General features: G+C 36.4%; 1 protein-coding gene across 5 annotated transcripts in view; it reads left to right on the forward strand.

Annotated features, from left to right (window-relative positions):
• The window catches only part of Miga (mitoguardin), a 563944-nt gene extending 542621 nt beyond the window's left edge, over positions 1-21323 (forward strand). For all 5 annotated transcript variants that reach the window (XM_083139480.1, XM_083139484.1, XM_083139469.1 and 2 more), the window contains 4 exons: positions 143-311; positions 4345-4578; positions 18008-18178; positions 20365-21323. In XM_083139480.1, the coding sequence (XP_082995606.1) occupies positions 143-311; positions 4345-4578; positions 18008-18178; positions 20365-20508 (718 nt within the window). In that variant the 3' untranslated portion in view covers positions 20509-21323. The remainder of the gene's footprint in view (positions 1-142; positions 312-4344; positions 4579-18007; positions 18179-20364) is intronic.
• The last annotated feature ends 1842 nt before the right edge of the window (positions 21324-23165 follow it).

Genomic DNA, 23165 nt, shown 5'->3' on the forward strand with positions numbered 1-23165 from the left:
GGTCCTGCTTGAACCTGTATTTATTTGTTAGGCATCTATGTGGAAAATGTGAAAAAATAAAGGCAATAGTAGTTTTTATTATGTGTAGTAAATTCTAGATATCAAAATAAATGTGGCTAATGATAAACAATCTATATTTCAGGTGCCTTAGAACAGAGATGGTCCGTTGCTCGTCAGATGTAGAATATTTAGCAAAACTTCACTGTGTGCGATTGGGTTTCCAGTATCTGTTTAAGGAAGACACTACCTGGCTATGGTTTGCTGACACAGGAAGACAGATTTTAACAGCTTTGATGTTCTATGCTGATAAGGTAATACATTGTCTTCTCATAATGAATTTGTTACTTTTCAATCTGATGAATTCCATTTTACAATAAATTGTGTAGCAGCAGTTATATGGAGAGTATTTATGTCGTTCTTATGCTGGCATTTGTCAAGCAGCTGCTTGTATTTATATGAGAACTTCTACCTGAATAGAGTCATGAAATATTTTTGCATGCAAATTCTGACACTGCTGTAATTGTATTGAACACTTTCTGCAAGTATGTTAAGTGACCAGAAATTGTGGAAGTCAAAGCATTATGCTTAATGCGTGCAGCCAAAATCATAAATTAACGTCATTATACATTATTTACAGTGGTAAGAAACGTAACTATAACTAAGTGCTTAGATTCATTAATAGACATCAATTTTAAAAATTTAGAGAAATGTATTTAACATGAAAATATCATACATACATACACAGACTAGTAATCTAATTCTTTCAACATTGAGGCACTTTACATACTGTACTTCTCAGAGGATGATATATATCTGAGCAAGTGGGTATTTGATTTGAGGAAATTATGAAATTCAACACACGTCCAGGTGCAATTTATTTTGGTTATCATCATAGCTTTCACGGTATTCAATGACATTTTACTTTTTCAAAGATCCACACTTTGTTGATGAAGAAAACTCTTTCTGCAGGAGCCCTGGTCTGTGGGAAAGAGACTACAGTACACAATATTGACCATGGTTTTTGTGTCTCACATTCTTAGATTTCAAATATACAAATAATTCAATTCACTATTTATCAACAGACACCTTAGAGTCATTCCATGCAGAAACTGTCATCGGTCAATACTTAAACACAAAACTAAATTCACCAAAAAGGTATATATGTCTCATCCATGCTGCATAGCACATCTGACCACACTGGGATTTGCTGCAATAGAGCCCACTCGTTGATTCAGATACTCTATATATTGTTCAAAAACACATTTATCATCTTCACCTTCTTCTACAAGATTGTTTAGAAGATCCCTCATCTTTCTAGGAAGAACTGAAGATGCTTTCTTGTTGTGCAAATTGTCTCTCCTAATTTTGAACATGTTTCAGTACATTTGCACCTTATGTTTCATCACCTTCGATTTGTTTCACAACATTGTGAAATATAGAAGCTTGAGAATGTACAAAATGAAGCAACACTTCTGAGAGCAATGTCTTCAAAAAATTTTTTTCAATATCTCTGAACACTGCTTGACTCAAAAAATAAGATTTCAATCCCTGGTATAAAACCAATATTCTCTTCACACTTGGTGATACCAACCATCTAGTTTTGGGATAGCCCAATACTTGATGGTACTTGATGCCCACAAACTTGCAGAACTCCTTATGTGCTTCTATTTGCACAGTATAAATGTAGAAGTATAAATATGTTTTGACAATTATTGTTTCAGTGTTCATACATCATATTTTCAGCCTTAATTAAATATTAAAATAGACAAAAAGCAGTAGTAGGGCATCCTACTTCATAATAAATTGATGGGTTTTTATGTTTATGTGACAAATTTTAAATTTTGCCTTAAAAAATTTTGATATGTGACAAAAAACACTCATTCACAGAAGTAAATACTTCATCCACTTGTCTTTTGATTAATTTGGGAGAGTGTTTATTTATCCAAAAAATAAGTAAATAAATAAAAAATAAAAAGATAATTAGTGTTTGAAAGTAATGCGTTGTTTGTAATACAGTTACTCTTGCAGTAAGTTTAACTAGTTACTTCTTCAGGCAACAAGTAATGAAACTAACACTTATATTTACAGTTACTTTCAAAAGAGCAAAATTATGGTTTCTTAACAAAATAGAAATGAAATTTTAATCTTTATTTGAACATTTGTTACGAACAAGTATTTTGCGTGATGTAATTTTGTGCAGGGTAAGTGTTTACCTTGAATTTGATTACCTCTGTATCATCATATTTATTATAATGTATTGAAAAGTAATGTTCATTTTGGATGGCTATATTAGTGAAAAAAATAGCCTGATTACATTTTATGCATAAAACATGCTCTATGTAATGTAACAGTAACTAACTAAGTTGCATTTCAAAATGAATAACTGTAACAGAGTTACCTTTGAGCAAAGTAACTCAAACTGGCTGTGTTTGTGAATTCATTCACACATATTTACAGTATGTAACATTCTTATTCGTACACACAGATTTTCAAAGAAAATGCTCTAATATCTGAAATAACTAATATCATTAGGAACATTACCCAAATTCTGTATAACCAATGACAATAATAAATTAAATTAAACTGAAAGAGAAACATGCCATTTTTTTTACAACTTTTTTATTCGTACGCTTAATAATATAGAAGAAAAAAGTATATTCAGAGCAAATTGACTGACAGTTCTAATACTTTGATGCGTATCCTTTGGTTTTAATTACTGCTTGACACCTGTTCTTCATAGAATTAACCAGTTTCCGACATGTTTCAGAGCTTATTTTATTCCACTTGGCTTGTACAACAGTTTTCAACTCTTGTTTGGACTTGACGCCTGCTTTATGGACTCGCCTCTTCAAAATTGCCCATAAATGCTCAATGGAATTTAAGTCTGGACTTTGAGCTGGTGTTTGTTGTAGTTTGGGCACGTTCCATATTAGCCAATTCATGTTAACTCAAAGTGCTTACTGTCATTGTCTTGTTGGAATCTGTAGATAGGTGGCACGTCCATTTTTTGGGCACTCTGCTTTACATTGTTCTTCAATATGTCCAAATAGACATGTGCATCCATTATACCATCAATGAACTGGATGGTACCAACACCTTTGGACGACATACAGCCCCAAATCATTAATGTCCCACCACCATGTTTAACTGTTGGAACTGTGTTAATGTGATCATTGTCTTTATTTGATTTTCTCCAGACCCTATTTATCCCATCTGGCCCGTATATATTAATCTTGGACTCGTCTGACCACATGACACTATCCCAAAATTCCTGGTCCTTGTGGATGTGCTCTTTCGCGAATGAAAGTCTATTCCTGCAATTCACCTTATTTACATACAGCCTCTTTCGTGGTATTCTGCCATGATATCCATGCTTCCACAAGGCACATTGGACAGTTTGATCGGACATCATCTTGCCAACAACATTTTCTACTAACGGTCGTAACTGAGGAACACTTAGTTGGGGGTTTTCTTGCACTCTTTTAAAATAAAGCGTTCATCACGTTTATTCAACCCGTCTCTCTTTTTGTTTTCTCGGCACATTCTGTGTTGAACCTTCCTCTCTAAATTTGTTTACTATGTATTGAACTGTGGAGTGTGATTTATTGACTGTTTGTCCAATTTTTTTTAACGAATAACCTCTAAGGGCCAAATTTATGATAACATCCTTCAGATCAGAACTAAGTTCCTTCACCTTGCCCATTTTGAACACGCTGATAGATAGACGATAGGCCTACAACAATACCTACGCCAGCATTCCGCTTGACGGGGAGCGTGCCTGCATGTTCAAACTTGTTATGAAGTTGCAAACTGCACGAAATTGCACGAATAGCGGTGGCGCTGTATGCAAGGAAGATTGAAACTCTTGCCTGTACGAATAACAATGTTGCATGAAACAGTGTGTTTTTCTCTTTTCACACAAATTATATGCTCTGTTTATACACTTTGAACATACATTTTTATTGACATTTGTTGGTGAAACCTTCATTAACATTAATTTCCAGGTACATATGAAAATGATTATATTTACTACTCCCTCTGTCCCATAATTATAGTCCGGTATGCCAAAATGGTAACTTTTTATTTAGGTTCTTTTGGATACTTGATCGGCCAATTTGTACTAATCCTTGAGTAATAATGTTGTATGACACATTCCTGTGTTTCATTTTCTTCTTCTGTATACACCAATGTCACAATTTGAATATCGGACAATTATTATTGGACAACAAACAACAGTGTACCGGACATTAATTATGGGACAGAGGGAGTATTAGATATGACATTTTTTCCTTGGAAATTCTATGTGTACGAATAACAATGTTACATACTGTATATGATTCTCAGGATCCTAAGGACTTCCTTATTGCATATGAAGACATGCTGGAGTTCCTGCAGGACACAATGCACTGGTCTGATGTGGAGCAGGAGCTGAGTGTGAAAGGGGTGAAAGCAATGACATTCTTTGATGTTGTTTTGGACTACATTCTAATGGATGCTTTTGAGGACCTAGAAACCCCTCCATCCTCAGTGACTGCAGTCGTTCAGAATCGGTGGCTGTCCAATGGATTCAAAGAAACTGTAAGTAACAATAGAGCTTGATAGGTTCAGATTATGAAGAAAAGGTAACATATTTTATATTCTGTGTGGTTACCATGATGACACAACTTTGTTATATGGATGGATGAACATGTAGCAAAATAATACATTTTATGTTTTTATGATTGTGATACATTGTGTGTAAATTTATACAATTAAAACACTGTTCATTGTTGTGTACAGTAACTTTTATTTCTCCTACAATAAGTGTAAGCAACAGGGAATGAGACGACATCATGTATGGCACAGTCGGTCGTAATGAAGAAGGATGGTTCATTAAGATGTGGAATGCACATATTTTTCAGTTATAAATTTGAAGATGGCTTATTTTCAGTTATTGTTATCGGACGCTGCACAGAAACTTACGATTGATTGATTGAGTTGATGTTTTAAGTCCACTTTATTCACAGTAAGGCTAATCGGGACTGGACCTTGTAATGACCCTGGATTGTCACAAGTAAAGACGGATCCACCTCTAAGTTTGTTAGCTTCTATGATCAACTTTTGTAACTGTTTAATGTAAATATTGTTAGTTCAAGATTGTAATGAACTTGGATCGTCACAAGTAAAGACGGATCCACCTCTGCGTATAATCAACTTTTGTAACTGTTTAATGTTAATATAGGTAGTTCAAATATTTTCCCACTCGCTTACGCTAGCATCGCCGACCGTATATAAGAGCGAAAGCTTGGCTGGCAAGTTAGTTAGACTCCACCTGCGGGCGAGAGAAGGTGTGCTTCGCTACTGTGAGAGACCAAACACCTGAAGGAGAGAAGGTGCTCTCCGCTTATGTGAGAGTCCGAGCACCAAGGGGAGTTAGACTCCGCCTGCGGGCAAGAGAAGGTGCCCTCCGCTAAGGTGAGATTCCAAGCACCATAGAGGAGTCTCGCTCTGCTTTCGGGCGAGAGAAGGTGCTCTCCGCTAAGGCGAGAGTCCAAGCACCATAGAGAAGTTAAACTCCACCTTCTGGTGAAAGAGATAAAAGGCCCTTGTAATATTTAGTTTCGGCTTATTCCAACCTAATAATGGGAAAGTATCTCGGTTGCTTTGTAAGAAACCAGTTGAAGTAAGAAATGTGTTTTTCCGTTTCCCTACTTGTATATATGTATAGGATAATTTTAGTAAGATTAATGAGTAAGCTTCTCAAGGTACTTATTATTGTTAACCCTGGGTAGTTTTGTTTTTAAAATGTGTATATATATTATTATTTTGTTAAGGAAATAAACTGGAATATAAACTTTCATCATCTGTTGTTCTGTTGAGCTAAAAGCTATTGGTACCATTTCATCTGAGATCTTTGGAGAAGCTCTTTTAACACCCGATCCCTGAGAGCTATGGAGTCTCATTTCTCCACTGAAGAGACAGTTAGCATTATGGGTAAAATTATGCACATTACGAAATGTTGTTGTTCTCTGCAACGCGCTCGCCGAGCAAAGGTGCGTTTCTATGACGGAGGACGTTGCAACCTACAGTTTAAAGTGGGATCCGAACGAATATGTGCCTCCACCGAGAAACTTACAATTGTTAACACACATATTGGTTTATTTAGAATCAAAAGGTTGAGCTTTGGAATCTCCATAAATAGAGATATTTTGCAAATGATGTTGGCAAAGATCCTTGGCAAAACACCGGGAGTTGCTTCCCATTGTGATGATGTCGTAATTAGTGGAAGAACAAAGAATGAATGTGAGAGAACTTGTCTAGTGCTCTCTAGATTACAGGCACACAATGTGAAAGCTTATTTGGAGAAATGTGCATTTATTTCTCAGCATGTTGAATATTTGGGATATATAATAAGTGGTAAAGGAATCAATCCACTTTAGTATGCTGTCCAGAACCAAAAGGTGTAACCCAATTTAGATCATTTATGGGTATGGTCGAAGATTTATTCCAAACCTTGCCTCCAAACTACATAACATTACTAATTTGTTGAAGAAGATTGAACCAGTCATCCTATTTGACCCAAATAAGCACATTGTTCTTGTTTGTGATGGTTCACGTTAAGGATGTGAAGCTCATCTATGCCATCAAATTAGTGGTAAACTTCACACTGTTATGTGTGCCTCTTCTATTTTCAATGAAACAGAGAAGAAATATGCTCAAGTTGAACATGAGGCAATGAGTGTGGTGTTTGGTATAAAAAAAATTATAAATTTCTATTAGGTAAAAAGTTTGATGTAATATCAAATGCCACTGCAATAAAATACATATTTTCTCCTGACAATGCTGTGTCTAAACATACGTTAAATAGGCTCGTTCATTGGTCTTTGTTGTTCAGCATTCAAGTATAACATCATATCCTCGTCGAAGGTTCCAGTAGCTGATATGTTAAGTAGACTATCATTATGAGGAGAGACTTCAATTGATGATGAAGCTGTTTAATGTTGCCAAGTAGAAGAGATAAGAGGACCAATCTTAGTAGAGGAAATTGTCAAACGCACGTGTAAAGATCCTCTACTGAACCAAGTGATTACACTTATTCAGAATGGATGCCTCAACGCTTAATGTTAAGATTGATACATGATGTATTTGCATCCTTCTTTAAAAGAAGACGGTTTCTTTGATGAATGGACACTCACAAACATCCATACCAAGTCGGGATTCGAACCCGGGACCCCTGGCATCATAGGGCAATGTGCTAACCACTCTGCCATGAGGGCCGGCGAGTTATATAATATAAATTCTACCATGTTTACCATAAATTATATCATTTGCTACAGTATTGAATAAAGAACGTTAATGCAACTGGTTTAGACCTGAATAAAGGCTTTTATCAGCACCTTTTCGAAAACATTTTCAGAACCTTCTTTTTCCTTTCCGTACTAATTTTGCACTTTAAAATTCGGTCCACACTTATGCATTCTGCAGAGCAACTTTTGTTGCAACAGCTGATCGTTTGTTTGCCGGAACTGGACAAACTCACGTGCTAACTACCCATGGTGCAATGGGCAGATGACATCAAATTGAATACCATTCTTCTCAATCCTATCTTCTGCCAGCCTCGTGGTAGGGTGGTTAGCACATCGATCTACGACAACAGGGGTCCCGGGTTTGAATCCCAGCCCGGGCATGGATGTTTGTGAGTGTCCATTCATCAATTTCATCATATCATCACTCATCCCCATCTTTGCAAATTAGCCAAAAGTGGCACAAAAAGCAAAGTAAAATAAAGGAAATCAATCAATCAATCCCAACTTCCCCATCGCGATTAACCATATGGTATAAAAGCGACGTTAAATAACTCAAATTATGTTTTCCATGATAAAGCTTCAGAAACCTTTTACATCATGTGAACAGGAAGGATAGTATAAAAAAGTTTTAAAATAATTACCTTTCATGTTTCTCATGGCTCATCTCATTACGCTCATTTTGTTTACCTGGGCCTGAACCTGAAGCACTTTCATCATTGGTGTAATTTTGCTAAAGTTTACTTCCAAACTTCCACAATTTTGTACTTTATGGGAAGATTATTTTTTGTTTATGTACATGTTTAAGCTCACAGTGTTTCTTCTACTTATCCTGGCAATGAATTGTATAAACACATGTACTCCATACACTTGTATTTGAACTGCCTCGTAAGACTTTTTGACATGACTGTTCCTTTTCAATTTACATAGTCAACAAAAGTAAGCTTTAGAGAATGAAAACTGACATTGTTTTACAAATATCCAGTCAGTCGTAGCACAGGAACACATTCAAGCAAAATACATTGTGACTGTCCGCATGTTGGAAGTTCCGAGCTGACTCGGAACTACCACAAGTAAAATACCAGACATTGTATACCACTGGCCAAGATGCCAACAATCAAAAGGCGTATGACATTCAAAACCCTTCATTGCAGTTGAAATTTAAATACTAAAGAAAGAGAAACACTGCTCACTTTCATGTTTGCTAACATAAAACGCACAAAACTTAGGCTCACTGCCATTGTTAGTGTACTGAACCTCATTCTTAACTGTTTATCTGCTTGACTAGCCTTGTATTAATGTGAACAGCACCCCCACCCCCTTTCCAAACCGATTCTAAAGGCATAAGAGGTGGTGTTTCATTTCAACCCCATCCCCGCATTCACCCACAGCTAGGTAGAAAAACTGTACATAATACCCATAACTTAAACTCAATAACAAGTCAATCAAACAAAATGACCCCCTCCCATTTTTGTGTGAAGATATGTAGAATTGGTAGCTAAACCAGTAGCGGCTTCTGCCTATTCGCACGTGCACACTCAAATAAATCCCTAATGCAATTAATTATTATTATACTTAATCATTGAACACAATCTCCTTCAAAACATCAAACGTTCCTACTCCCCATCACCGACCACATCCACTTCGTTTTACGAGCGCCTGCAGACTGACGTACGTTCGCTTTGCACAAGTCGCAGTTTGCTCATTTGTTGCTGTTTGCAGCATGCAAGGAGAGAGAAGGGATTCACTCTTCTAGCTTGCAGTATTATGTGCTTCACTCGCACTGCTAGTGCTGTGTTCATGGGCGTCCGGAAGGGGGGGCAAGGGGGGCAGTGCCCCCCTCGCCCCGGAAAATTAAAGTCAGCCAAAAATTATAAATTTTTGACATGTACTTTCATTTCAGCCACAACAATATGTATTAATTATTGTATGAATATGATAAATTCAAATTTAAGCAATGTTTTTTGAGGGAACAGTACTATTATTGGGGAAAATGTGCCTTGTTTGCCCCCCTGGAAAAAAATATCTTCCTTGCCCCTCCACTCAGTGCCGCCGTATCAAAACCAACTTTATTTAGATGAACTATTGATGTTGAATTACCCTAGCGCTTACTGGAAATCAGACGATATATATAAACGCAAACAGTCCATTTCGGACATTTTTATTAGCTAAACTAAAACTAAAACTATATAAACTAAAAACATTAGAGGGAATGACACAGAAGTGCATGCTTAGACTCTTGAAGAAAATGCACCAAAATATTATTCCCAAAATACACGCAATTAAAATTATATTGCCATATAATAAAGGAACTAAAAAATGAACTCATCATTCACAAAATTTTCAACATAGTTTTCAAAAACGTTCAACATATTTTTCAAAACGAATTGAAATCATATAACTTATATGGGCTTAGAAAGGAACAATTTGTTCTAAAATTCTCAGTCAAAATCTTGCTGACTCACTGAAAAAGCAATCAAATGAGTAAAATACAACTCGAAGATACTTACAAAATATTAAAATTTTCAAATCACAATATGTTTCTTCTTGTTTTACAAGATATACGTGAAAAAAGATATACAAACTAAAAAAAAAAAAAACGGACCCATTATTGTCACTTTTCAATACATTTTGACAACTCCAACATTGTGTATGGGTACTGCAATGGTTTCTGTATACAATTAATTTGCATTCCGAACAACGTACCGTCGTTTTATTTTTCTTATATCCGCCAAATTCATGGCTGGAGTGCTATGATTTAAGATAGGAAACGTACTGAGTGCCGCCTAAGGGGGACCGGTCACTTTTGAGGCATGCAAACAACTGAAAAACTACAGAAAAAAGGTTGGAACGCCTCTATGTTTTCGTGAGAATAGTGTAGATAAGTTTCCTAGTGCTTTCCAGACCATTCTTGCACAGATAAGGAGAATAATTCAAAGTTTTAGAAAAGGCGGCAGAGTGCCGACGCGTGGGTTACGGAAGGTTAATGTCCGCAACAGACTTGTAAAGAAAGGACATGTGACAAGTGTAAATAACCTTAGTGTTGACGTACCCATAAAAATAACGAATATTTACAATATTTAACAGTTTTATTTAGTAATTTACATAAATGCTAACACAGATCGCAGGGAAATAGTTTTACTTCTTTGTTCTTGCTACAATATTTTACTTTTTAAATTTAATTTTGCAATAATAAGAAAAACACACAACACGCCGTGCTTTAGCAATAATGCATTTGATCATAGCCATTCCCACTTTCGCAATACAGACTTTTCATAAGCTTTCCTTGCGTACTTTACTGCAAGCCAGTGTTAAATAAACTCAAAGACTTTAGAATTATATTCCCCTTATTCTTTGGACTAGAGGAAGAGATTTCGAGGATAACTAAATATCGTACATGTCAATATTGCCTGAATGTCGAGCCCCCCCCCCCCCCCCAAGCCCCATGGAGTCGGCGCCTATGTACCGTTGTCAAATGATACTGTTAAGAAGCGAATCGTCAGTTTGTCCGAAAATATTAAGGAGCAGTTATTAGAAAGAGTTCACATTTCCCCCTATTTTGCTTTGCAACTGGATGAAAGCACAGACATTACAAACAAAGCAACCCTGATGTTCTACGTAAGGTATGAACATCTCAAAATTGTTTACGAGGACTTGCTCTTCATCTCCTATTTGATGCACACTACAGCTGAAGTGAAGAAGTATTTGCCAGCTTAAACGTGTTTATAATATCTCATAACTTGGACTGGTTGAAATGTGTTGGAGTTAGCACAGATGGAGCATGAGCAACGTCGGGAAGGCTTACTGGACTTGCAGCATGCATAAAAGAAATCACACCGTTGGCAATATGGTTCCATTGCTGCTTGCGCCAGCGATGCACTAGTGGTCAAGAAGATACCAGAAGAGCTTCAACAGACCTTAAATGAATCAGTGAAAATTGTCAATTTCATAAAAGGCAAGTCACTGAATTCAAGACTTTTTGAGCAGCTCTGCAAAGAAATGGACAGTGAATATCATCAACTTTTGCTTCAATGTGAAGTTCGCTGGCTGTCACGAGATAAAGTTTTTCCTCGATTCTGGGAATTGAGAGACGAAATAAGAATATTTCTCTTGGATAAGCAATTTCATCTCAGCAATCGTTTGAATGATTTTTCCTGGTTACTCAAGTTAGCATACTTATCAGATATCTTCATCCATTTCTGAACTTAAGTCTTCAAGGAGAAAAAGTAACCGTCTTTTTATTTGAAGACCAGATCGAAGCAATGATCAAAAAGTTCCAGTTAGCATGCATGAAGGCTTACAGAAGCAGATGAAGACCAACTCATGGAGGTAACAACGGACGGTGCTCTGAAAATGCAGTTCAAAGAAAAGACACTTACAAACTTTTGGGCTTACTTACAGGATGATTTTCTTGGACTATCAAAGAAGGCCATGAAGGAATTAATAATGCCTTTCTTAACAACCTACTTATGTGAAAAATCATTCTCTGCTCTCATCTATCTTAAAAACAAGTACAGAAACCGTTTGGAAAATGTAGAATCAGAACTTAGGATTCTGGTTTCTACCATTAATATCATGACTTGTCAGTGAAATGCAGCATCATCTCTCTCACAGGAAATAAAATTAACAAGTAGTGTTGTGTCATCTTGTTAGTATTCATTATTAATACAAAAATTGTATTTTAAATACTTTTCATTAATTGAATGTAATTGCTACAATTAACGTTACAATAAAATGCAAATAAAAATAAAATGTATGCGTTCATTTAATTTTCCCTTCTTTAAATGGTAAAAATCAGTGATGAAACACTAGAAATAAATATGTATTATGCAAATTCCAGGCTTTAAACTTTGAGTTAATTCTTGTAGGTCCATGAGGGTGAGTGATCTCTGTAGGGGGTCCGCGGTGTAGGAACGTTCAAGAACCACTGTTCTAGAGCATTGACGTGAATTTTCGTGTAGTTTGCTTTCGCTGTTATCTAGATATTCTCAAAAGTATCTAGATAACAGTGAAAGATGAAAATTCACGTCAATGCTCTCGAAGGAATTCTAAGCATATGTAATTTTTCATATTTTGGAAAATCAAAGAGGTTTTTCGAATGAACAGGAAAATTTGAAAATATTTGCCCTTACGGCTGCCAAAGGTCCAGTCGAGCCTTAAAAAGTAAGCTCACTCTTACGATTTGGCTCTATTCAAGGAGGATGCCCCACTTTGGTGCCCCTATGAGGTCGGCACCCTGGGTAGTTACCCAGGCCTGCTTATTTGATGTATGCAAATGTTATTATTATTATTATTATTATTGTTGTTCACTGTAATCAGTGGAGCGAGGGAGAAAGTTTTTACTAAATATTTTGCAAATCGACAATAATACTGAATATTGTAGGTAAGTATTTAGTGATTTTGTCAGATTATCGAATGTTGAATTATCTATACCAATTACATTGATTTTCTCATGATGGACGGAAAATTCACTGAGGTATTTCAAATTTGTATAAATTTATATTTTTTATATTTTTCATGAAAGAAAACTCTCTCCCATAGCCTTATTTTCAGTAAAACGTGCTCATAACTTGGGTACAGTACATTTAGCATCATTATGTATGCAAAAACAAGTGTGAGTATTTGAGAGGGTTGATAACACTTCTGGACACGAGTCTGAAGTGCACACCCACAAAGCCAGACCACCAGCCGCCACTGAGCTAAAATATAACATTTTGTCCCCCCAAAAAAATTACCATGGTGCATGCACATCATGAATCCCCCCTGTGGGCATCCTTGGGTGCACCTTACATTTGATAACATCTTGAATTAGATAAAATACAGAAAAGGTGCATAAAATAGTTCATTTCATGAAAAAATGGCTCAGTATAAATTATCATAATAATAATTGTGATTTCGGATTTGAATATTTAATCCAAAAATGTGGACGAAGAGCACTTTTTTTCAGCACATCCTTTTTTTTTAAAATTCAAACAGTACAGGATTCTAAGATAGTCCATATCTTTAACTCAGCATACACCACTCATCAATGGCGTGGCGTGGATTTTTAAAAGTGTTACCGGTTATCAGTAGGACATTTAAGGGAGACTTGGGCACCTCCCCACCTCATGCCCCCCCCCCCAATGTCTTCCAAGTAGTTCATATAATATTAATCTGGTACGTATGCAATTCAATACTAGATTTTGGTAAAGTTATTAATCAGGAAAAAAAATGTTGACATAAGGACTAAAGTGAAATCGCAAACATTGGTTGTTGACACAGTAATACGTAATTTGATACTTACAGAAACATCGAAGGCTACTTATAGAGCAGATCAATCTGACTTTGAAAATAGTTATATGATGCTGGCATCCCGGGTTCGAAACCTAGCTTGGGCATGGGTGTTTGTGATGTCTATTCATCAATTTAATCATATCATCACTCATCCCCATCTTCGCAAATTAGGCAAAAGTGGCACAAGCGAAGCAAAATCAATCAAATCAAATCAAAAAAGTTCTATGATGCTGTCATAAAGAGAAGTTTTTCATTTGAATTTGAATTTTTGGGTGCGTCATGGTCATGGTCCATGTTATCCACATCTGAATTCGACACGTTTTTTTTTCACCCGAAAATAGAGTACATGGCTAACAAAAGAGTTTCGACAACTGCACACATCCACATAACCACGGATAGTCGTTATACCACGAAACATTGAAATGTCGGTCATATCCAGCAGACGACTTGGTTTTTAAATCGTTTAAAATAGGCTTTGGCCTCCCTATTGCCACAATTTCGATTTTTTCTACAAAATAACGAACCGAAAGATTGCTTCAAAATATCTTCTATTGCACGATTACACACACTGTCCAGATAGGATGAACCCACCACCTCGGAACTCTGAGCAAGCTTCATTAATTAATTGACAATGCCCGAAAACAACATAAAGACGAAAGACACCAGTCACAAAACTCCCACTGCACAGTCCCTCCCACAAACCGTTGTTTACTTTTGTAACACGTGAAGCACCTTCCTTGCACCCTCCCCTCTCAGCATCGGCCCTTGCCCAATATTTCCTTCGGAACCTGCAAGAAGTCCAGTTCTACTAATGTTGTCATCTTAGTTCTTTTGAAACCAGATTTGCCCAAATCGCGAAACTTTTCGTTTCAAATAAGATGTATGTAGAGTAGATGTAGTCTTCATCTGTTTTCTAACTACTCCCACTCCCATGTTTCGCTAAATCCACTGAAATCTCATTTCTGACACCACTACTATTTCGTATATTTTACGTCCTTTGCTACCTTTAAGGCTTTCGCTTTATAGGATAATCATGACGATGAGGATGCATCTTGAATTATTGAAATAAAATTATTATTTCTTTGTGTATGTAATTATTAATTTTTATAATTATGTAAGTAAAATAATAACAAGGAACATTGAAATAACCATTTCTTGCTGAGGATTTGAACCTGCGACACCTCACACTTCAGAGCGTGCTAAGATAACAATCGGGAAATTATGCTTGTAAGTATTGTTTTCACCCAAAAACAGTTCTACCACCTCAAAAACATTGCTTCAATCCGAAAATTATTGCATTCCTGCGACAACGTATGTCAATCTCAATCAGTATTATCAACAATTATCACAAATTCCTGTAACCGAAATAACATTATATGTGTGAAATATAGAATTTTAGGTTGACCCCTTGACCATACCCATCCCTCTCCTCTCCTTCTCGTCCATGATGTCGAAGAAGGACAAAGAGGACTTTCATAATCGCTGATATTTAGTGTAAATACAAAATATCACTTGGTAGTTTGCTTTTGCCCCAGTGTGATTTGATTTTTTAAAATTTTGATTTGGCGATTTAAGTCCACTTCATGAACAGTAATGCTAATCGGAACAGTTTAAAGTTGGATACCAACCACTTGTGCCTCCACCAGGTATCGAACCCGGAATCCCTTGATTATAAGGTGGCGACGCTATCACTGCACCATCGTTCCCCAGTGTGACTGGACATCTTCAGAGTAAGATAGACCCGATTAGGCGACTTAGCTCTTTTCTGTCAATTGAATATGGCAACACTGGTATGTTTCCGGTAAGGATCACCGGCAACTGCGCCGGCTAAACAGGCATGCCAAAAACCTGCCTCCTCCTCCCGCGGTCAGTCTTTGCCACAACACCAAGTCTTCCTTGCGTGGGCTCAGGGCCCTTTCCTCATGTTGCCTGTGGAGGGTACCGGATCAGTCCTCCTTTTCACTTTTGGCGGTGTCAGAAAAAATGTCAGTCTGCAATGTTTACTTTACGACAATATTACCAGTTTATGTACGTAATAATATTTTAAGACGGGTTCTTCAATTCTTTATATTTTGGTGTTACCTGCGGTAACAGCGGCTACATGCATGCCACGCCTCTGCCACTCATATATATTTACTTTTATTTGGCATAATTCATTTAGTGATACACCATTGCATTATAATTGAATAATTACTTGGCTTTCATCTCTTCCTCATCCTGCATATTACCACTTGTGTTCATTATAAAGTTGATGATATTTCATCATGTCCTGGATATCCCCAACATTCTTAGTGTTGATGTTTTGAGTTTATTCATGTTTCCTTTGCAGCTTTTTTTTATTTCTTTATTTCTTTCTTTCCAATGTTCAGTCATCATCACCGAAACAGAAGTTCACATTAATTTTTCAGGTGACCAAGCTGGTAACTGGGGTTCTACATATTTGAGAAAACAGATTAAATTGACTTCTTATTCTGTTCATAAATATGATAAATTCTTCATACAGGTTTAGTGCCATGGAATATTATTTCTTTCCATCACATTTTCCTAAAATTTTATATTTTTGCAAAATCTTTATTTGAGAGTAATGCAGCCTGAGATCGAAATTTAGTGTTGTTTAATTGTGTACTTATACGTATGTGGTCAGTTCTGTCTTACTTCTATGACTGATTCGTGGCAAGGACCACATTTCAGTGATTCAAACCTACTCAAAAGTGGGACGACAGATTCTTCGGGTAAAGAAACTCACTTGAATTTGTATTTGATGTGTGTATCAAAGAATGGCATGTATCGAATTTTCGAGCATATCGATATGTACAATATGGCAGCAAGCGTACATGATAAAACATTTTTTTTTCAGACCACTTGTAACTTGCAGGAAAATTGATATACCTTCTGAGAACAGATTTGAGGCATCTTCTGAAATAAGAAACACTTCTTGTGAAAGAGAAAGTATACTAAGTGATCTTTCTGTGAGTTTCATAAACATAAGTGAAAAAAAACTATCACGCCCAAATCAAAATCTGCTGGATTTCATTTATAGGAAAATCATGTCTGTGAGAGAGAGAGAATATTTATGCTCACTTTTTCGACATATCCAATGAAAGCACACACTACTCAAAACATTTAAAGGGGATTAGTTTTGTGATTTTGTCTCTTATGTGGAAAATATCATTTTTGCATTTCACATTAAACCATAAGTTTTCAGATTCCGAGTTGTTACCGAATTTCTGATGAAAATACAGGACTGTAGGTGCTTATTGATATTTCTCTACAATCTGACATATTTTGCAAGCCAAATTAACCACTCACTTGCTCTCCACCTAGACTTATTAAAACTCCTTTACAAAATAAACTGGACTGTGTTTTTACATTATTTCGCCATTTCTGACACGCAAGCCTTCACAATAGTATATTTTATGAATCAACATCAACGTAATGTGAAACAAAGATTATTTTACTACACTTGAAAAGGCTCATGGTATGAGAAAAATATATAAAAACAACTTAATTTTTTTATAATAAACGAGCTTATTCAACAAAACTTACCTTGAATTTAGCCAGTTTTCACTACATACATCCACCATGATATCTTCCTCATAATTGATAATAATCGATTCTCTCCGGTTACACACCTCGAACACGTAGCTGCAATCACAGACCTCTAGATACCAGACTAGAAATGTGGGTCAACTTGAAGCCAAAAATTTCTATCATAGCTGCGAGCATACCTTCATATTTCCAACAACTATTTTGAAGATTGTGAGTCATTGCACCACACAAGATTGCAATTTTTAAGTTTACTAATAAGGATATGACTACATATTCCACTCCACAAGTGAGAACAAATAATTTCTTCATAAATATGAAAACAATAACAAGCTATAATCTCAGCTTTGCCATATTTCTATCCCCTTGGCTATGAGCGAGCGAAGATGTGCGGCTTCTAACAAAAGTGCATTGTTTCCAGTCTGTATCTAGATGGTCTGTGGCTGCAATGCACTCAGAAGGAAGTTGCGAGTCCCTTAAAAATCAGTCGTCTCTGATTAAACTGCATCTGTATAAAATTGAAAGGAAGATAGAAAAAAGGCAATAACAAAAATAATAATAATAATAATGCACCTCGAACACAATGAATAAATAGCCCATTTGCCTAGCACAAAACAAATGTTTGTACAAGTTACAGATGGTACAGTGAGTAGCATCTGTGGACAGTGTTAAGAATAGAGAAACTAGTTAACAACCTTTGCATGCTTGTGTCTTGGACAAGTCAAATGACGCAAGTGCCAATCAGATAAATAAAGGGGTGTTATGGGTTAGATGAAGAGTGCTATCAAAGTTAGTAATTATCTGTCTTTTAAAAATGTTTCATGCAACTAGTGAATAATGTTTGAACACCCTTATGGGTAGTCTGTATAATATGTACAAATACTATTAACAAAAATACTTTTCAGGCCTTGACAACAGCTGTATGGTCAGTCCTGAAAGCAAAACGAAGGATGTTAAAATTTCCAAATGGCTTCATGGCTCATTTCTATAGTATTTCAGAGCAGATAAGCCCTATGATGGCTTGGGGATTCCTAGGACCAGATGAAAATCTTCGCGACACATGTCACTTTTTTAAGGTAAGCAGTGTGTATATATGTAGTTTGCTTTTATTTATGTACAAACCACTTACATTATCATAGTTCTTATAGTGGATTAATGATTTAGCATATATTAATTACACATGTTATCTATGTTACACATGTTGTCTATACAGTGTGATGTAGTAGAACCATGCTGGGTCCCTAACCCTAAGGTTAATATGTGGAAAATAAGTTTTGTAAGTCTTGTATTCACAAGACATTTTATTCAGGAACTCGTACACATCAACCGGACCATGTGGCCGAGTGGTTAGCACATCGAGCTGTGACGCCAAGGGTCCCAGGTTCGAATCCCACTCGGGCTTGGTTGTTTGTGAATGTCCATTCACCAATTTCATCATTTCATCACTCATCCCCATCTTCGCAAATTAGCCAAGAGGCACAAAACATGAAGTAAAATAAACTAAATCAATCAATCGTGCACATCACTGGAAAGAGACATACTTCTACTTTTGTGTAAAACCCCATGCCCTTCTTATGGATAAAGGTGCAAAGAGCAAACTCCCATTCATCATCGTTGATGTAGCACTGTCCAGAAAACAACTTCTTCAAAGCTGGGAAGAAGTGGAAATCGCTGGGTGCAAGCACGAGATTGTGTAGGGAATATGGTCAGGCATTCCCAACCAAATCTATCAAAAAGTGTTGTAGTCACTTCCATGTGAGGTTTTGACTTGTCATCGAGAAGCAGATCACCAGATCACCTGGTCTCTTTCTGCAAAAGGCAGCTTTCAACCTTGTCAGTGTTTCACACCACCTGAGTTCATTCATCTTTCCACCACACAGGATGGAAGTCCAGCAACAGAATACCTTGGGCATCCCAAAACGCTGTCAGCAGGATCTTGCAACATTTTGGTCAATTTTCTCTTTTTGAGTGAGGTTCTTCCACTTCATGGAGGCATGCTTTGTCTCTGGTGTACAATGGTGGACCCAGCTCTTGACTCCCATCACAATGCAGGTCAGAAACCGATTGCCTTCCTGATCGTAATGCAGGAGATGATGTCCATTCTTAGGGCATTGTGATTGAAAATCAATTGTTGAGATACCAGTTGTGCCGCCACTATGTGATGTTACAAAATGTCATGAATGATACTGTGTGCTCAGGTGGCAGCCAAAGGTCCACCCCCCCCCCCCCCAGCCCCAATAGTGGGTGTCGTTGGTCTTTCAGATTGCTGGTCGACTTCTACTCTCATACCTGTCACAGAACTGCATACACCATTTACTCTGACATCACACCCAGGCCATAGACCCCAAGAGGCATACATGGATGTCAATACTACTCGTGCCATGTGCCCACTCGTAACACACAACAACCTGTACTCCATCTTTCATCATGATTCAAGCACGTATGGTGCTAGCAAGCATGTTCTGTGTGGGCATTCCTCCATGAGTGGCATGCCTCTGGAGACCACGTCACACTCAGTGAAACATACATTATGTCCAAAAATATCTCTATATGAAACTTATTTTCAAAATCATACATAGATATGTATTTTGTTCTAATTGTGACAATTTTTTTTTATTGAAGTAGTATATTTTATCATGTTATAACTCAGTAGAATTAATGATTATATTTGTAAAAACTCACTACTTTATAATGTATTGCTATTGTATGTTACAACTAACAGCACAAAAAATTATAGTCTATATTTATTCAATATAAAAATTAACTTTTCTTTTCAATGAACCTGAGAGTTTATTTTAAATGGTGGGTGGCTAAGGAGCTTATGACTACATTTATGATTTTTAAAAATGCAAATTCATAAACTACAAATTTCAACAACAAAATCAACATTATTATATTTCTTTAATTTTTAACACTGCGTAATTTCTTATAATTTCTCATGTTGTATGCTTGTTTTCCATTATTAGCTAGTGTGAAATTGAATGTGTTGAAAAAATATTTCAATTTGTTCTACCCCCTTTTTGCATAATTTATGAGGATAATCACGTCTTTGATACTACTACTACTACTACCACTACTAGTAGTAGTAATAATAATAATGTCATTATTGTCATTGTTATTATTATATTATCATTATTATTATTATCGGTACGTTTATCCTGGTATGCCCCCCCCCCGACAAAAAAATTGTGGTTGTGCCTCTGCTATTAGACAATGTGGGTGTTCCAAATTCATTTATTTATTTATTTTTCCTTAATTTCAGGATCAAGTTCTAGGATTCCTACAAGATATTTTTAGCTTTAGCAAGACTAGGTTTGCATCAGTTGATGAGCTGGCAGAAGACATATTTAAACATGTGAAAATCAGAGTAGATGCAATCAGTAGTAAACTATCACTACAAGAATAGCTAGATCAATGAATGTAGTTAGGTTTTAGTTACATATAGTTATTAAAGCTGCTTGAACTTGAAGACTTTATAAACAAAGCAGTGAATTAAATCAGAATATTATGAATCATGTACCTATCATTGCTGTGCATACTTGTGAATATACCTTGGATAAGATTTTAATGTGATTGAGAGAATGTAGAAATGTGTACCTTGTGAAAGATAATAATGTCAGGGAACAAAGTCATGTTGTAAAGAAATGTGATAATAGGGAGATGGATGTTGCAAATGTTATTCCTTTAATAATGGTTGTGCTAAAATCAATTCCATGGAGTGGAAACCTTTGTGTATGAATGGACAAAGAGGTGTTATTGAGTTGTTGCATCAGTTACCAATAAATAATAAGGAATCTTCAAGGGCTATTGTTATCAATGGGTCTACAATTTCACTGTTTCCATCTACAGCGCATAATTTGGCTTTTCCAAATGCTTTTCCTGTAATTAACAGATTCTTGGTGGAGTAATACTCTCTTTGGAATTATTGCTACTTTTTTCTTATACACAAGTGCATTTTATTTCATAGTAACTGTCAGTTGTTTTTTTTAAAAAAAAGAGCATTATTTCTTTACTTGTAACAAATATTTTGTAATTTATATTTTTTTAACGCTTCTACTGATCTGTTGCTTTTAGCATGGTTAATTTTTTTTAGGAATTTGTATTTCTTTTTAATTGTACAGCCTTGTTTTATGCAATAACATTCTTGCATTTGCATATTTTATGCAAAATGAGCCAACTGTATAAGGTGGAAATTATTAAATAATTCTAGTGCTTGTTTCACATCTTTTCATTCTTTGCAGTTTACCTCTTACTTGCTTTTGCTTAATCTAATTGTCATTTTTAAAGGCCTCCATTTTACTTTTGGCATTTTTGTACATCAAACATTTACCTGTATAACCAAGTTATAATAATAATATTAACATTATGAATATGCAGAATGGTTGTCCTAGTGATCCTGTTAACTAGAAAGGCAGTTGAGTCCTCTGCCTTACCATGCATGTGTACTCCAGTACAGCAAAGCCAGCAGTGCTGGCCCACAGCATTGCAGTTACAAAATTATTTCTTTAACTTGTAGTTTTTCATTATTACCCTGTTACCTCAACAGAATCAACCTGCAAGCTTCCAAGATTCGTCCTTTTCCGATATGGGGCCATCCACACCCTCTTGTGACATATTGAAAAAAAACATTTCTGCAACACATCACCCTGGCCAGCCTGTAGCCAGGGCTAGAAAGGGACCAAAACATAAACAGGCGACCTTGAACCACCCAATGAGAGGCTACTTTAAATGGAGGGTAACTCTGTTTTCCAATTGGCACGGGTGAAAGAAAGTCGGATGCCATTTGTGAAGTCTGTTGATGTTCTCAGTGTTGCAAACTGCATGATTAAGTGTCCACTTGTACTGTATACTGCCAGAATTGTGGCATTTCAACGAAGTGTGAGTAGCAATTTTCATATTTTTAAATTAAGTTTCAAAGCACAGGAGAAATACAAAAATCTGATTGCTATCGTGAAGATAACAAGTCCGTAGATACATCCACCAAATAGAGTTGCTAACACTCGCTGCCTGCAATCACATTTTTCACAAGTGCTTTGCAAAGTTTCTTCTGAAGTGTAAAGTAGACATCCAACTCCAGATCTTCGAGAATTGTGTCAGCAGAGAAGGACATCAAATGTAACCAACCTCCAAACTATGGGAAGTTCGAATGGTTATGTGGAAAAAGCAAAAGCTTCGAAAACTTTATTGTTTACTATTATCTATGGAAATAACTACTTGGTGCCAAAGTGGATTTGTGAATATTGTCTTAATCATCCGCAATCATCTGTTGCATTAAATACATTTGACAACAGACCAAATGAAGTACTAATAAACGAACAACTGTGCCAGGACATTCATCTTTCCCCTTGGAGACGTTAAGGAAACAGTATCAGGTAGAGTGCTATTTTTTTCAGTATAACGTACCATGTAGAAGCAATCAATGGAAAATATCACTGCATGCCACTGTGCCTTACTATTGGAGAAGAAACATGCTTTTACCAAACTTAAATGTACTATCATCTGCGAAATGATATATTTGCTGGACTTTGACAATGAGCTAAGAGTGTGAGTTGACTTACTTCACCTAATTTCTGTTGTTCCCTGTGGAACATAGAACATCAACAAGACATATCCATCTGAAGTAAGTCTTGAAACTTTCCTGGTAACGAATGATGAATAAATTCTCTCGGGCTATCGACCAGGTGAATTCTGGAAAAATTTCCGAGCTTTCGAGAGCTAACGTCACTCTCATGTTCAGGGTAGAAGTGCTCTTAGCTCTCGAAAGCTCAGAAACATTTCCAGAATTGACCTGGTCTATAGCCCGAGAGAATTTATCCATCTCCATCTGGTTCTACTGGTGGTTATTCCCACTACTGCATTTCAGCTCTTTCCTTCCTCCAATGCCTCAGTGCAAACCTATCTTTGCCATGTTTGTCTAGGCCTCCCTCTTTTCCATCTTCCCTGCAGATCTCTATCTAGTGCCTCTCTTGACAGCAGCCTCATATTCCTTCCTCAATGTGTCCCATCCATTTTCATTTCCACCATTTTATTTGTTGATTGTTTTATTTTACTTCGCTTTTCTGC

The sequence above is a fragment of the Lepisma saccharinum genome, chromosome 1, assembly GCF_977018435.1.
Source record: "Lepisma saccharinum chromosome 1, izLepSacc3.1, whole genome shotgun sequence".
In the NCBI taxonomy this organism is placed as follows: domain Eukaryota; kingdom Metazoa; phylum Arthropoda; class Insecta; order Zygentoma; family Lepismatidae; genus Lepisma; species Lepisma saccharinum.